A 16,475-nucleotide genomic window follows, 5' to 3' on the forward strand; every position below is an offset into this window, starting at 1 on the left:
CCATTGCTCATAAGTGGAACGCAGCCAGTCCCAGGCCTGTCTCAGTGAACCTCGTGGTAGGGCTTTAAGATGGTGCTGAGCAGTAGCAGCCCTGCAGAGAAGGAAAAACATGCACTGAGCTCTCTCTTCAAGGCTACACTGTGACGTGGGTGCCCTGGCAGCTCTTAAAACTGGGCTCAGGGCCTATAAGGGCCACAGGATGTCCCCAAGCAAAGACCCTGGATGACCGTGGCATTGATGGGAACTGCTGAGGACTTTGCCCCACCATGTAAAGTTCCTTTGTTTCTGAGCTGACTATTTTATCCATATTATTTCCTTAAGCTATATTTCTAGAATTAAAGTATTTAGATGAAAGGATGTGACCGTTTTACAGCTTTGACCCATGGTGCAGCATATCATTTTTATACCAAGCAACTCTTTTAGTACAGGTGGCAGTATCTCTTTGGACTGTAAGAATAGTAAAATTTGAGTTTCCTTTTTGTAGTCACCAGCTATAACTCCTCTCCCTATTTTCCAGGCAGCAGTTTTTTTTTTCCATATTATGATATAAATGTAGTAGCTTTTTTTTGTCTGTTTGTTTAAGAGAGATTTTTGCTATAGGATGCATGCACTCACCAGAGTGACAGAGAAAATGAGACATCACCTCCCATGCTGACAAAGGTAGTCTTTATTCAAGGTGTTATCAGTTTCCACTCTTCCATGCGCAAGCATTTTCATATTTATTTGTTGCCTTTTCTGCCCCTTGCCTGGGTTTGGAGCCTCACAGGAATCACATTAAAAGTATTTTTGATTGTTTTCTTTTTGGAGCAAATGTGACATTTACTTTATTTCCTTGATTCTGAACTGAGGGCAGAGTGTCAAAAATAATGAGGCCAAATGGATCCGAACACTGAATACCAGTCTGTAACAGTGCTCAGAGATGCTCAGAGACTTTGCCTTTACCGTCATTATTAGAGAGGCAATGAGGGAAAGCTCCTTGGTGGCCATAAAATGAAGAGGAATCGGAAGCAGCTGTTAGGGGATTAGGAAACAGTCCCAGACATGGGTAGCACTCATTTGTTCATGTTACTCACACAGCGTTGTGTAGAGGGCTAGGTGCTGTGATGCAGAGAAAAATAAGGTCTGCTCCTGACCGTTGGGGATTATTATTTGGGACAGAGACATGTAAACCGATTCCTAATGGATCAGGATTTCTAAATAGGAGCTATTATTCTCTCAGTAAATGTTCATTTTTCTATTACTTTCTAGATTCTCTTGTAGGTGCTGAGACTAATCTAGTGAACAAAGCAGATGAAGTACCTCCCTTTATAGAGCCTATATTCTAGTTGGGGATGATGGAGGTGGAAAACAGATATAGGCAATGAACATTATGTCAAATTATATTAAGAGCCATAAGAAAAACTAGACAGGTAAAAGAGACAGGGATTTTTAAGCTCCTCACTGATCAGGTGAGATTTGAGCAGAGATCTAAAGAAGTAAGGGGAAAAAATCAGGTGACTATCTGGGGGGAAGTGTTTAATAGCCACAGGTTACATTTATTGAGGATTTACTGCATGTCAGGTACTCTTCTAAGCACTTTATTCACTTAATGTTTTAATTCTTATGAGGTTACATAAATATAGGTATAATTATTATCCCCTTTTCACAACTTTGAGGATTTACCACATGTACTAAGTAAATGATTCACTATAAACTTATATACAATTAAACCTCTAATCAGAATACTATAAGATACTCTGAAGATATGGTGGAAACCTGTTTTAACATTTTTAAATACATGTCGTAGCACCAGCAGTACTACCAAAATAGGGTCGTCGGGAAAGTCATGATGTTTACATAGAAAAGCACACCATGATTTTCATGATGACCTAATACAACTTCGTGGCCCTCCGCAAGGCATTTTTTTTCATATACTTATTAGAATAACATTCTAGGGACCAGCAGTTAGAGTAATGGCTATGTCGCTGGACTCCCATGTAGTCGACCGTGGTTCGCGTCCCGGACCTGGTGGCTTAAACTCCTGCTGGGCGTGTGTGCGTGTGTGCCCAAGATCCCGGGAGGAGAATGGAGGAGAGGGGATTGCGGTGTGACCATCAACCCTGGGGGGTGATTTCTCACTTTCTGTCTCTCTTTCTGGTGAGCGCACACACCCTATAGCAAAAACCTCTCCCAAAAAAAAAAAGAAAAAAAAAGAATAGAATGACATTCTATTACTGTTTTTGGTTAGGAGGAGGTGTTTCTTCAAGAAGGATGGGAATTAGGTGAGACTAGTGGGTCTCACAAATTTCTAAAATTCATATTTCTTCATGTTATTAAACAGCAAAATAAAAGAGAAACTCAAATATGAATTAACACAAATTATAAATTAAAAATCCAAATGAAATTTTATTGTGATATTTATATTTTAAAGGAAAAGCTCAGTGACCAAATACAAAAGCAGCTTGAATAAACTCTTAGAGGTTACTGATTACAAAGAAAACAAGCACTCTTCAGTTTAGCTCTTTCACGAATTGATAAAAGGCATTTTGATACGTATGTGTGTGTTTTATGTGATATGCCAATAATGCTTAATATACAAGGCATTCCCAGATGGTTTCTGCTCTACCAATGAATTCAGAGATAACTCGTCAGCTACTCTACTCAGCATCACAGTTAAAGCTCTCCTTACTGTTAGAAAGAAAGGAGCTGTAGGTTAAAGAAGGCAGGTTTGCTCTTAATAGAATACCATAATTCCAATGATGATATATAAATTCATTTCTTTTTTCAGGTACCCCAATTATGAATTTATTAGTGATAACTCCATCTCTTGGTCAGCTGGACTGCACAATCGATACACAGAAAATTCACTTCGGGGCGTGATCCTGGATATACACTTTCTTTCCCAGGCAGACTTCCTAGTGTGTACTTTCTCATCCCAGGTAAGTGATAGTGGGTGTTTTTAAATGGCCAATACATTTTAGTCATGTTGAGGTCAGGGACATTATTATTTATGTATTCGTGGGGTTTTTTTTGGAGAGGTTTTTGCTATAAGGGTGCATGCACTCACTAAAGACAGAGAGAGAGAGATAGAAAACAAGATACCACCCCTCTGGGGGATGGCCACACTGCAATCCCCTCTTCTCCATTCTCTTCTCAGGATCTTGGGCACGCACGCACACATGCACGGCGTGAGTTTAAGCCAACGGGTCTGGGCCTCGAACTGCTGTCGGCTACATGGGAGTCCAGCAACCCAGCCATTACGCTAACTGCTGGTCCCTGTATTCGTGTCATTTTAATTTTAGCTATAGTGACTCAAGTAAATTTCTAGATATATAAGTTAATAATCCCTTTTGTGAAAGAAAGATCTCATAAAATAGGTATTTGAGTGCACTGAGTATTTAATTGTTTGCAAGTAATGGTTGAGTACATTCTCCACCGAAGCCAGTTATTAGAGTTGTTTAAAGTACTCAACTGGTTCACAGTATTTAACAGAAATAGCAAGTAATTAAGCTCACTTAATACTTTTTGATTTTACAACCAGTCAATATGTAACCAAAATCCATCCATTTCTACACATCAGTGCCCTGAAACTGAGAGTCTCAAATTCCCAGCATTTTGGATCATTTGGTTACTTTATAAAAGAAAAAAATAGAAAGGAAATGTAATTTCCTCTCAAGTCCTGTTACATTTTTACCAAGCAAGAAACTTAAATTAAAGCAATACAGTATCACAATCACTCTTTGGGTTTCATTGTTGCAAAAAATTATGTTATGGGTTTGGTGTGTCTTTTTTTTTTTTTTGTCTTTATGTTTCTTCCATGGGTTGGGGGAAGAGAGAGAAAGATAAGTGGTTCTAAAACCGTAGTCCACTCTCAGCACAAGCATGTGCATACATGCCTAAACAGAGACCTTGGGATGTGTACCCAGGACCTTCTCACACGGACTCAGCATTGTGGAGCATTGTGTTATCACTGCACCACTGCAGCTGGCTGTGGTGTATGTGTTTTACAAGTGGCCCAATCAGCTTTATATGCCCTGTGGAATATTAGTCTAGCAATATTTATTATGAATTTTGTTCTGCTCTTTCATTTATGTACTTATTATTGGTTAATTCATTCAATCAGGTATTAAATGATTGTACTTTCAATTATACTAGGTAAGGGGCCAGCAGGTGGCATGGTGGTTAAGGGCACTGGACTCCCACATGGCCAACAGTGGTTTGAGTCCTGGACCTGGCAGCTTGCTTTCTCACTTTCTCTCTCTCACTTTCTCTCTCTCTCTCTTCTCTCTCTCTCCTCTCTCTCTCTCCCTCCCTCCTTCCCTCCCTCTCTAATCAAATGAAAATAAAGCAATAAAGTTAAATAAAATAATTATTTAAAGAAAATTATACTAGATAAAGAGATTTCAAATAAAACTGAAGATATAGTTCTTGTTCTGGTCCAAAATCTAATAATAATTAGCAAAATAGTCATATGAAATAACTAGAGATAATTACTAAAAAAGTGACATAAGGTAAATGGCTGCCTAAATGCTGAGAAGAAACAGAGAAAGAAAATATGTAAAAGGAAAGCAACATCATTTTCATGGGAATATGAAATATTCTGAAAGAAATGTCCAGGTTTTTGTTGTTGTTATATGATGATACACATTGCCATAGTGGGATGATGTTAAAGATTATGGAAAGATAGCTACCCAGGCAGAGGATACCATTTTCCTTCAATATGATCTTATGTGGAGGTAGGCACTGAGAGTTACAGGGATTTGCTTTTCACACTTTGATTTCCTTCCTCTGGAATGGAAGGAAAATTCTTTTCTTTTTTTTTTCCTATTCAAGTATGTGCTATAGAATTTTTGTTCCTCACGATTCTATTTTTGACCCAGAAATCAAGAGCTCTGTCACTTCATGAGGGTGGGATTTTTTTTCCAAGCTTGAAAATATTTGTCCTGTCACATGCATAATTCTCAGCCTCACTTTTTTCAGACCTTAGGGCCAGAGAATCAGTTCATATGAAGAAAGAGTGGTGTCAAGAGGACTTTTTTATCCAGAGGAAATTTATGTTTATGTATTAAATTGTTCTAAAAAACTCTTGGTGGTCAACGTTCACCCAAAATTATTCCTGCCTATTTGAACCAAAGCAAAACTCAAACAATATTTTGTACCCTAAAATAGACTTGATATACCTCTAAATATTTATGCTAAGGCTCAGAATAAAAGTTTAGTAGTAAAAGCTACCTTACATTTATATAGTGAATGGCTCTTTTCCAAATATCATTGCTTTCATTATCACATAACTTATTTGATGACTAACAGCTGTAGCACTTGAGATTATAGAATAATTCTGCATTCATTAACAAATCTTTGAGCTTTCTGTGCCTTTAACTGAAATTGGAATTATTTGAAACATGCCCCAGAAATGTCTGCCATTATCACCAATAGGGCATGAGAAAAAAGTCACTGATAGTATCAAAATGCCAAGCCATCGATTTCACGGGACAGAGGATCAGAATGAGGGACTATGGACTCTGGAGTCAGACTGTCTTCAGACTATGTGTATTTGAGTCCAACTTCAACCAAAATTTAGTGGCTATGGGGTTTTGTGCAAATTACTTAGCCTGTCTCCAACTGTTGATGGTTTTTGTTTTTCACATGTAAAAACAATGATAATAGTAGTACCTACTACATGTAGTTTTGTGAATATTAAAGAATTATTACATATGAAGCATCAAAAATAGTACTTAACAAATGTAGCTGCACTGATTATATATCTAGGACTACTCATAGGAATCACTTTGCCTGTTAGATTCTACAGTTTTCATTTTAGCAGCTCTTTTTCGCATGACTCCAGATCGGACTCTGTCTATACTTTCGCATTTTAGAAGGACCATGAAACATGCTGTTCCAGGACTCCTATGACCGCTGTTTACAGTCATGGGCAATGTTTAGGGTCCACCCAGTCACCATGTGTATTTGACAGGTATAACCATTCTTCATTAAGAATTACCAGTAACATTCAGCATATTCATTTCTCTATGCCAGCATACCAACTCAATTCCATTTAGCTTTTTGAAAGAGAACATCACTGCATAATGTGAGTTTTCAGAACCAAAAAGTACTTCATTCCCAAAGGGTGAGTGATCAGTAGTAGTAGTATTTGCTATGGCAAATGCATGTGAAAGTTTCTGGGTATTGACTTTATAGAAATTAATCCTCAGACTTTCCTGTACATGCCACAGGCATCTTAGAAAATGGGGAAGATTGAAGCCAAATATCTAGAAGAGCAACCAGAGTTAAAACGCTGAGAACCAAGTAAATGAGACACGGACAGTCCACTTTCAACTGTCTTTAATGATAGTCTGAGAGATGATTACAAGTTATAGAAGTTCAATATCATTTTCATAATGCCTTAACATGTAAAATTCTGTTCCTCTATGCTGTCCTTTGAGAATCTTTATAGTGTATCACAGCAGTGAGAAAGACTCGACTTGCTGACAGCAAGCTACTGTGGGCAATATTGGAAAAATGAAATGCCATGGGAGGAGGAAAAAACGCGAGATTTGATGTCTAAAAAACTGCAGGCACAAGTGTCTTGTCACCTTAACTGGGGTTCCGCATTAGGTTTTGGACCCATCCTCCTCTGTCTTGGGGCTTCTAATCTTTCTTTGTTTTACATGCACAAGTGAGGTCTGGAAATTCTCTCTTGAAATGAAAAGTTTTTGAAGCCAACAATATGGCTCTGCTCTCTAATTTCGTTACTATTGTTGCTCTTAGTTTTTTGAATCCCTTCATCAGGGCTGTTTCTCAAAACCAAGTTTATCCTCATAAATGGAAGAGCACAGTCCTCAGGATTTAATATGAAAATTAGAAGCGATATTAGCATTTTCCAAGAACATCAAGTGAATTTTGAAAGCTGTGTAATCACATTATAAACCATTCTACCAAATATACTGATCTCGCTCTGTTACTGGAAATTGCCTATGCTTAAAGCATCTACTTTGTCACTTCTTTTTGCTGAAACCATCTTAAATCAGAAGCAAAGAAATTATAGTTAAGAAATGACAGTGGTTGGCAGTTCAGTTGTAGATGGGCAAGATGTCAGAAATTTTTTTTGAAAATATTGTTTATCAGGTTCTGAAATTAGTTTTTATTACTCTGGAATCTGATTTACAGAAATGGTTGTAGATACATTCTTTAAAGACTTCAAGATTGTTCAATGAACAATCAACATTCTTTGGTTAAAAATCACCAGCAGATAGCATAATGGTTATGTCCCACATAGTTGACTACAGTTCGAGTCCTGGACCCAGTGGCTTAAAACTCACTCTGGGTTTATGCGTGTGTACCCAAAATCCTGAGAGGAGAGTGGAGGAGAAGGGATTATGGTGTGACCATCCCCCCTCCCCCGCGGGTGATTTTTCACATTCTGTCTCTCTGTCTCTTTTGGTTTCTCTGGTGAGCACACACACCCTATAGCAAAAATGTGTATAAATAAATCAATAAAATAAAATAAATAAATAAATCACCATCAAGGGCCAGCCTGTGGTGTGATGGTTAAGCCAGCTGGAACCCACATGGCCTACTTATGTGTTTTGAGTCCCAGACTCCAGTGGCTTGAAAAACATGCCAGGTTGGGACCAGCAGATGACAGAGTAGTTAAGGTGTTGAACTCCCATGTAGCAGACCGTGGTTCGAGTTCCAGACCTGGCAGCTTGCTTTCTCATTTCTTTCTTGCTCTCTCTTTCTGGTGAGCAGACATACCCTATAGCAAATTTAAATAATAATAATAAGTACCATTTAAAAAAAAACAAACAAACAAACAAGAAAAACAGGTGCATGTGCATGCACGCCCAAAATCCTGGGTGGAGAATGGAGAAGGGATTGCAGTTGTGTCTGCTGCCCCTTGGGGATGCTTTCTCAGTTTTCTTCTCTCTCTCTCTCTCTCTCTCTCTCTCTCTCTCTCTCTCCCTCCCTCCCTCCCTCCCTCCCTTTTTCTCTGTGGCAAATGCACATGCCCTATAGGAAATTTCTTTTTAATAAAATTAAAAAGCAAAAACAAAAAAATTACTGTAGGGCAAAATTACTTTTCCTCCTTACTACCTCCTTTTGTGGCAGTTATTAGTACTCTTGTGGCACTTTCTGTTGTCTAATTGCAAAACCACACACTATACAACCGGCCTTCTAATACTTTGAATCAGGTTTAGGAAAGTTCAGAGGGAAAAACCAAGAACTACATTTACTTGATTCCAGAGAGATGGCTCTGGATAGGAATTCCTATTGTGTGTGTGGCTCTTAATAGTATCAGGACCAGCAGTTGGCATAGTGGCTATGTCGCTGGACTCCCATGTAGTCGACCACGGTTCAAGTCCCGGACCTGTCGGCTTGAACGCACACTGGGCGCGTGCACGTGCATACCCAAGATCCTGAGAGGACAATGGAGGAGAAGGGATTGCGGCATGGCCATCCCCCCAGGGGGTGATTTTGTCACTTTCTGTCTCTCTGTCTCTTTCTGGCGAGCGCACACGCCCTATAGTAAAAACCTTTTCAAAAAAGCAAGCAAACAAATAAACAAAAAACAATAGTGAGTACCTGCTGAAGAGAAAGTACAGAGTGAAAGCCCAAAATATGAAGCCTGTGACCACTTCCCAGAGCAGAAAGCAAAAGGGTATCTTGCTTCATCATGGGCTCTAGATTGCAGTGTTGAGTGCTACACTGTGCAGCTGTTACTGCATCAGTCCTTTCGGCATTCTTCACAATACAGCGTATACCTGGATCTTTATCTCTCCTTGTGTGGCAAGTCAAACCAGTTTACAGGAGAAGCACACAAATCTTCTGGCATCACCTAAGGAGACAAGAACCCACTTCCAATTTCTCTTGCTAGGAAAGCTGACCCTGTTATTTCAGCAAAAACTATCCCATCTGCTCTGAGAAAGCTTTGGAGGCACACACGTTTCAACTGAATACTTCTAAGGAATGAAATTCAGATTAATGCCCTCCCCACACACATACACACTTTTTAGTCATGTGTTATTGTTTTTTAAATATAATCAGATCTCATTTTAACCTTTGGCAGGATTTTTGCTGTTACTCATTGCTGTGTGCTTAGTGGCTTACTAAAAGTGACATGATGCTATGTCAACAGAGAATGAAATAAAAAAATACTACCTGTAGCCATCCACTGCATTGCAAACTGTACACTGCTTCTTAACCATGCCACCTGTTGTGTATCATGTATTTGCATCAGCTGCAAGCCTTCCTTTACCCGCCTCGGGGTGAGAATTTGTAAGGCCCAGAGAGGAAGCCTGAAGTGATTAAATGCAGACATCAACAACACAGTAATCTTTCTAGACCTTTGCAGTAAATTGCCCCACAGTTGATATAAATACAGTTTAATTACTTACTCAGAATGTTATCTATGGACATGATAGATAAATATCACCCATGGGCTTGTATCTCTATCGCTGTGCTGGTGTAATGTGTGGAGTAATATTCATTCAGCAGGTACTTGAGTGCCCACCATGTGGCAGACGCTGTTCTAGGAGCTTATCCTAAGGCAGTTACATATGTGATTGAGGGCACAGACTCTAGAGACAGAAAGGGTTCTAATTTTGACTGCCGTTTTCTATCTCCTCTTATAATTTTTGAAAATTTACTAATCTTTCTGTAGCTTAGTTTCTTCATCTATAAAATATGAATAATAATAGTATTTACATCACAGGTTTGTTGTGACAGTTGGTGACAGAGCATACTCTTAGAATGGTACCTGATATATAATTAGTGATCAGTAAGCTCAGTTGCTATCATTATGGACATTATAATAAAAAAGATAAAGGGCCACACTTGTGTGGCACTGGGGTGATTGGAGGGACCTATAACCAACATGTCTGTCTAAAAAATCTCTCTTATATTTGCCCCCTCCACCTCACCTTGTGTCTGTAATTTCTACCCTTAGTTATTTCTTGGATTTAAGAAATCACATGTGTACCCACCAATGCTAGCATCTTAACAGTTGTTGATACCAAAATATAAACTAATTGTGAGGATTGTCCCCAAAGGAAAGCAGGTCCATTAAGGTGTGGGACAGAGGGAAATACTGCTTTTATAAGATATGTAAGAGTAGAGAGGAAAAAACACTTGACATTGTTCATTGCCACAGTAGAGATTGTGGTTATCCTCAAAGTAATATAAGGTCCTATATTCCTAGGTAGGGGTAACTAAAGGGTAAGTGGAAGGACCCTGAAAAGAGCTGGCTTTGGCTTTATCCTATATCATTTTGGTATTACAACATGAACAGGGACAACACGATTTACAAAAGAAAATATGGGTAGCAGTTATATGCAGACTCTGGGTTGAAACCTAAATTTTACTATTTATTAGTAGTGTAAGCTTGGACAAATGCCTTAACTTCCTTTGACATCTGTGAAATGGGCATAATCTTATGGGGATGGTGAAAGGACTACCTTAAATAATACGTAAAAACACTGTCTGACAGAAAATGCTTAGTAACTCTTAGCCTTTATCTTACTGTAGCTTACTGTTATTGGAGATGCTTTGTTTTAATTATTTTATTTCTTCCTTTTCTAGTTTTTTGTTTTTTTGGTTTTTTTTGAGAGGTTTTTGCTATAGGGCACATGTGTTCACCAGAGAGACAGAGAGACAGAAAGCGAGAAACCACTCCCGAGGTGGGGTGGCCACGCTGTAATCCCTTCTCCTCCATTCTCCTCTCGAGATCTTGGGCACGCACGCATGTGTGCCCAGTGTGAGTTTAAGCTGCTGGGTCTGGAACTCAAACCATGGTCGACTACATGGGAGTCCAGCAACATAGCCGTTACGCTAACTGCTGGTCCCGGTTTCTTCCTTTTCTGGACTCCCTGCTTCTTTCTTCCTTATGTGTTTTTTGAGAGGTTTTTGCTATAGGGCACATGTGTTCACCAGAGAGACAGAGAGACAGAAAGCGAGAAACCACTCCCGAGGTGGGGTGGCCACGCTGTAATCCCTTCTCCTCCATTCTCCTCTCGAGATCTTGGGCACGCACGCATGTGTGCCCAGTGTGAGTTTAAGCTGCTGGGTCTGGAACTCAAACCATGGTCGACTACATGGGAGTCCAGCAACATAGCCGTTACGCTAACTGCTGGTCCCGGTTTCTTCCTTTTCTGGACTCCCTGCTTCTTCTTTCCTTATGTGAATCTTTAGCTGAATTTGGAGTTCAAAAGTTCTAAATCATTTTGATCTTCATTTTATTATAGTCTCGTAGTCTGCCTTTAATGTCGACTGTTAAGACATTCTCAATATAAACTTGATTGGTGTAGTAACAAACTGGAAAGCAAAGTTTTTATTGTCTTGTTCTATGTCTAGGTAAAACTCTACCACTGGAACTTACACAAATAACTTAATCTCTTTGTATTTTAGTCCCTATCAGTAAAATTAAAAATACCATCTAAACTTAGCTTTATTTGAAAAGTACATATAACATTTGAGAATTGCCCTTCATGAAATTCTGATTCTCTAAAAAGTCAAGGTAATGAGTAATCTAATCCAATTCCATTTGGTCGTAACAGTTAAGAAAGAATAAGCATCTATATTCAGTTTTTGATCTTCATGAATGCCAAGGTTTTAAGAGACTATTAGGTAATTCTGAATTACTCCACTGAGCAGATAAGCAATTACGATTGGTAGCGTAATTTTAAATAAATGCTAAAGTATTGGTGTGGAGACAATTAAACTTCATTAACTGAGGTTATCAAAACTGGAGATTTAGGAAAATTTGACCTGAATTGAGCTTTCCATTCACAATATATAAAGGAGGAATTTTCTAATCAAAATGATAGTATTTTCTCTTCTGTCTTCACCTAGCTTTAGAAAAGGCTCTGAAACCCATTTATTCTAGAATGAATCTGTTTTTTAAAGCCCCCCCCCATAGGGCATATGCACTTGCCAAAGAGAGACAGTAAGCAGGAAAGTGATAAGTCATCCCTCAGCATAGATGGCTCATTGCAATCCCTTCTCCTCTATTCTCCTCCTGGGATTTTGGGTATGTACACACACACAGCATGATTTTCAAGCTGCTAGGTCCAGGACTCAAACCATACTTGACCATGTGGGAGTCCAGCACATTAGCCACATGCCACCTCATGGCCCCATGAATCTATTTATTGATTGCTGAGAATATTCCTCCATGAAGAATAGGTACAGTTTAACTTTATCGCCAAGCATTAAGCTCAAGAAATGAAACTTACATTGTGGAATTGCACTTGCCATTTGGTGGACAGAGAAATTATCATTTGAACACAGGCGTCTTTTAAATAGCCTTGAAGCTGCACTGCAATGTCAAGTAGATACATTTTCCCCGAAGGCTAGCACAGCATATGCCAGTGCAAGCTTGCTACTGTCTATACAGTACACTTAAAACGGCATGGAGCAGAAATGGCGGAAAAAGTTTAACTTACTTGCCAGTGCTAGTTGATTATCATTATTTACATAAATCTCTGCGAAGGAGAGTATTGAGACTTAAGTTCTAAATTAGAGGAGGAAAAGAGTTTGTGATTGATTAACAGTCAGTGAAGGAAAGGGAGCAACAGAACTTGTGTTAAATACTTTCAGTCAAACTTGCAAACCTTAATTCTTCAATAACAAAAGCTATGTCTTTTTTTTTTTTTATGAGCATGAGGAAGAATATAGTTTCTTATACAAAAGAAATGTTTTTTTTTTTTTTTTTTTTTTTTTTTTTTTATGAGCGAGAGGAAGAATGGGAAAGAGAAAGAAAAAGTGAGAGAGACAGGTTTTTTTTTTTTAAAGAATTATTTTATTTAACTTTATTCATTTATTTTAATTTGACCAGAGAGGGACAGAATGAGAGAAAGCAAGAAAGCAAATCACCAGGTCCAGGACTCAGACCATGGTTGTCCATGTGGGAGTCCAGCACCCTTAACTGCCATGCCACCTGCCAAACTCAAGACAGACATTTTTGGCAGGGCTTCACCCTTGCAATTCTTTGTCCTAGCCTCCTAGTTAGCTGGGATTACAGGTATGCACTACTGTACTCTGCCCATTCAGTTGTTCTGGGATCTGAACCCAGACCTCTAATGTGGCCCCAGCCTTGTGCCACTGCAGCTGGATCCCTTACTTATTTTTATATCACCATTGCCCAGCTTGGACCACTATGGGCTTTTATTAACTGTTTCTTATTAACCAATACTTCTTTTACTTTGTACCATATATATTTCCCCTAGATACTTTACCTGTAATACTTTTTTATAAAGATATAAGCACAGAAACTAAGAATGAATTGTAACATCATTTGAGAACAAATGGACTGAAAGTTTGTGACTAGAATCCACTACTTATCCCCTCAGTCCTAGAGCCCATCTCTTTGGCAGAGAACCCTCAGATGGCTATGAAATATACTTGTTATATAAAAATATATTTGTTTTGGGACTAGTCAGATGGCATAGTGATTAAAGTGGCTGTGTCCCACATACCCAACTGCATGGTTCGATTCCTGGACCTGGCTGCTTGAAAAGCATGCTGGGTACTTGGGCATGTATACCCAGAATCCTGAGAGGAGAATGTAGGAGAAGGGATTAAGGCATGGTCATTCCCCTGGAGAGGTACTTTCTCCCTTTCTCTCTTCCCTCTCTCTCTTTCACACACTCCATTTCTACCCCCCCCAAAAGAAATATATTTGTTGTATACCAACAACTTTTTTCATTCTTTCCCAAGGTCTGTCGAGTTGCTTATGAAATCATGCAAACACTGCATCCTGATGCCTCTGCAAACTTCCATTCTTTAGATGACATCTACTATTTTGGAGGCCAGAATGCCCACAACCAGATTGCTATTTATCCTCACCAACCTCGAACTGCAGATGAAATCCCCATGGAACCAGGAGATATCATTGGTGTAGCTGGAAATCACTGGGATGGCTATTCTAAAGGTGTCAACAGGAAACTGGGAAGGACGGGCCTGTATCCCTCCTACAAAGTCCGAGAGAAGATAGAAACGGTTAAGTACCCCACATATCCTGAAGCTGAAAAATAAAGCTCAGATGGAAGAGGTGGACAACCAAACTCAATTCAAACCATTTGAGCTAAACAGTAGATGACGAAGGCCCGAACCTAACAACATATGGTGAAATGAGTAGCCACCCTCGGCACCAGGAGCAGCTGGAACTGACAGACAGATCCTTCACTGGTGGAATTCCTCTTTAACAAGGGCTACAATGCCCTCCAGCCCATTCACAGTACAATAATGTACTCACATATAACATGCAAACAGGTTGTTTTCTACTTTGCCCCTCCTTTCAATATTATGTCCCCATGAAACAAACACTGCCACATTGTGTAATTTAAGTGACACAGACATTTTGTGTGAGACTTCAAACATGGTGCCTATACCTGAAAGACCTATGTGACCTATTAAGAAGATGTGAACAGCTCCCTACTGTGAGGAAGTTGATTCTTATCCACTGGTGGTGTTGTGACCACTGAATTCACTCCAATCAACAGGTTCAGAATGAGAATGGATGCTTTTTCCTTTATAAGGTTGTTTGGATTTTTTTTTTTTAAGTAATTGCATCAGTTCATTCACCTCATCATTAATAAGTGAAGGATACATCAAAAAATAAAATATTCACTCTCCATTAGGAACTTTTGTAAAACAATGTCTTGAACAAATTCTTTAGTACTCAATGTTTCTGGACATTCTCTTTGATAACAAAAATAAATTTTAAAAAGTAGAGTTTTGTAAAGTTTCTAGAATGCTGTATCATTGGATATTGCGGTGATTGGCTTTCTAGTGGAAGAACTATGATAAAAAAAGAGTTTTATAGTTTTTCAGTTTCTTTACTTTTTTTGTTTCTTGTAGGTTGACTAATCAGGCCTTAATTAAAAGGGGCACTGGTCCATTTTAATACTGAAAACTGATTTTAGTTAGAGCGTTTTACAACATTATTTGGGCACTCTCATTCTTTTATTTTAAAAATTTATTTATTTATTTATTTATTTTTGGAGAGGTTTTTGCTATAAGGCGCGTGTGCTCGCCAGACAGACAAAGACATAGAGACAGAAAGCGAGAAATCACCCCCCAGGGGGGATGGTCACGCCGCAATCCCTTCTCCTCCATTCTCCTTTCGAGATCTTGGGCACGCACGCACATGCGCCCAGCGTGAGTTCTAAGCCACCGGGTCCGGGACGCGAACCGCAGTCGACTACGTGGGAGTCCAGCAACATGGCCATTATGCTAACTGCTGGTCCCCTCATTCTCTTATTTTTGATATTGTTTGTTTTAATTGAATGAAATAGTCATACTCCTTGCTCCCAAAGGAACTATCACTTCAGCTCTTAAAAAATCATTTGAGGTCTGTTCTTTAATCTTTCTTATTGTGACTGTCATCAGTTGTTGTAAGTTGGGTCCTGTTAATTTATATAGGAATCAAGTGCCCTTTCTTGTCATATCCTGCTTTTGAGAGTATCAGGAACCTTTGGGGTTAGGAAGCTGACACTATTTCCGAAGTATGTATCTCATGGTATATAAAAATTGATGAACAGAACAGAGGGAGATATTGTGAAACTCAAAATGAATCTGGGATTATCGCTTCGAAATACTTCCTCTTAGTAATTCCATGTTAGAATCACTTTGGAAGGTAAGATTCTAATACTCTTTTTCTAAGCATCCTTTTTCTCCTCATGAAAAAAACATTCCCCATCTGTACATAGCCTGCCCCATACGATGTGTGGCAGAGATATTATACATCCTGTGTTCTGCCCTCTAAAATAAAACCTTGATCCATATAGGAATTAGTGTCAGACCTGGTGTTAAATATCAGCAATTTTGGGTGCTTACAGGTGGCATGGTAGTTAAAGGTGCTAGATTCCCCCATGGCCAACTGCAGTTTGAGTCCCAGACCTGGAGGCTGCTTGCTTTCTCACTTTCTCTCTCTCTCTGTTCTTGTCTGGTCGAATTAAAAAATAATAATAATAAATGGAATTAAATAATTCTTTTTCTTAAATATCAGCAGTTCTAGACAGAAAAACTTTAGCTATGATCTTCACGTCCTCACACAATGAAAGTACATATTTATGAAACCTCCTTGCCACACTTCCCTAAATTCTTTCTACCTCTCAAGTTAATCCTCCCAATGAGCAAAAATTTACTTCCTGTAGTGTCCATAAACAGTTTTACATATAGCTCTTGTATAAATAAAAGTCATTTGAAACCAACTCTCCAACTGAGCAGAAGTAATTTAGAATTTGTGTTATTTTCTAACTCCCATCTCACTTGTCATCAGAACATTCATAACTGTGTCATTTGTGCCTTTGTAGGAGAGCCAAGGTTAAATCAGTCTTTTCATTCTCTGTCAGCCCAGTTCCAGAGGTAAAAGGCCCAAAGAACAGAAATCCGAAGGAATTAAACTAGGGAATATTTTCCAAATGGAAGCAAAGACCTAATTTTTGGATATTTTATTTTTCAGTTCCATAATTTCCATTTACTTCTATGTATTTTTA

At 38.8% G+C, this 16,475-nt stretch overlaps 1 protein-coding gene across 10 annotated transcripts in view; it reads left to right on the forward strand.

Annotated features, from left to right (window-relative positions):
* The window catches only part of FUT8 (fucosyltransferase 8), a 270,265-nt gene extending 255,556 nt beyond the window's left edge, over positions 1–14,709 (forward strand). For all 10 annotated transcript variants that reach the window (XM_006142414.3, XM_027768281.1, XM_006142415.3 and 7 more), the window contains 2 exons: positions 2,768–2,918; positions 13,693–14,709. In XM_006142414.3, the coding sequence (XP_006142476.1) occupies positions 2,768–2,918; positions 13,693–14,010 (469 nt within the window). In that variant the 3' untranslated portion in view covers positions 14,011–14,709. The remainder of the gene's footprint in view (positions 1–2,767; positions 2,919–13,692) is intronic.
* Positions 14,710–16,475: the final 1,766 nt, after the last annotated feature.

Source organism: Tupaia chinensis, unplaced genomic scaffold, assembly GCF_000334495.1.
Source record: "Tupaia chinensis unplaced genomic scaffold, TupChi_1.0 Scaffold000075_1, whole genome shotgun sequence".
Taxonomy (NCBI): Eukaryota; Metazoa; Chordata; class Mammalia; order Scandentia; family Tupaiidae; genus Tupaia; species Tupaia belangeri.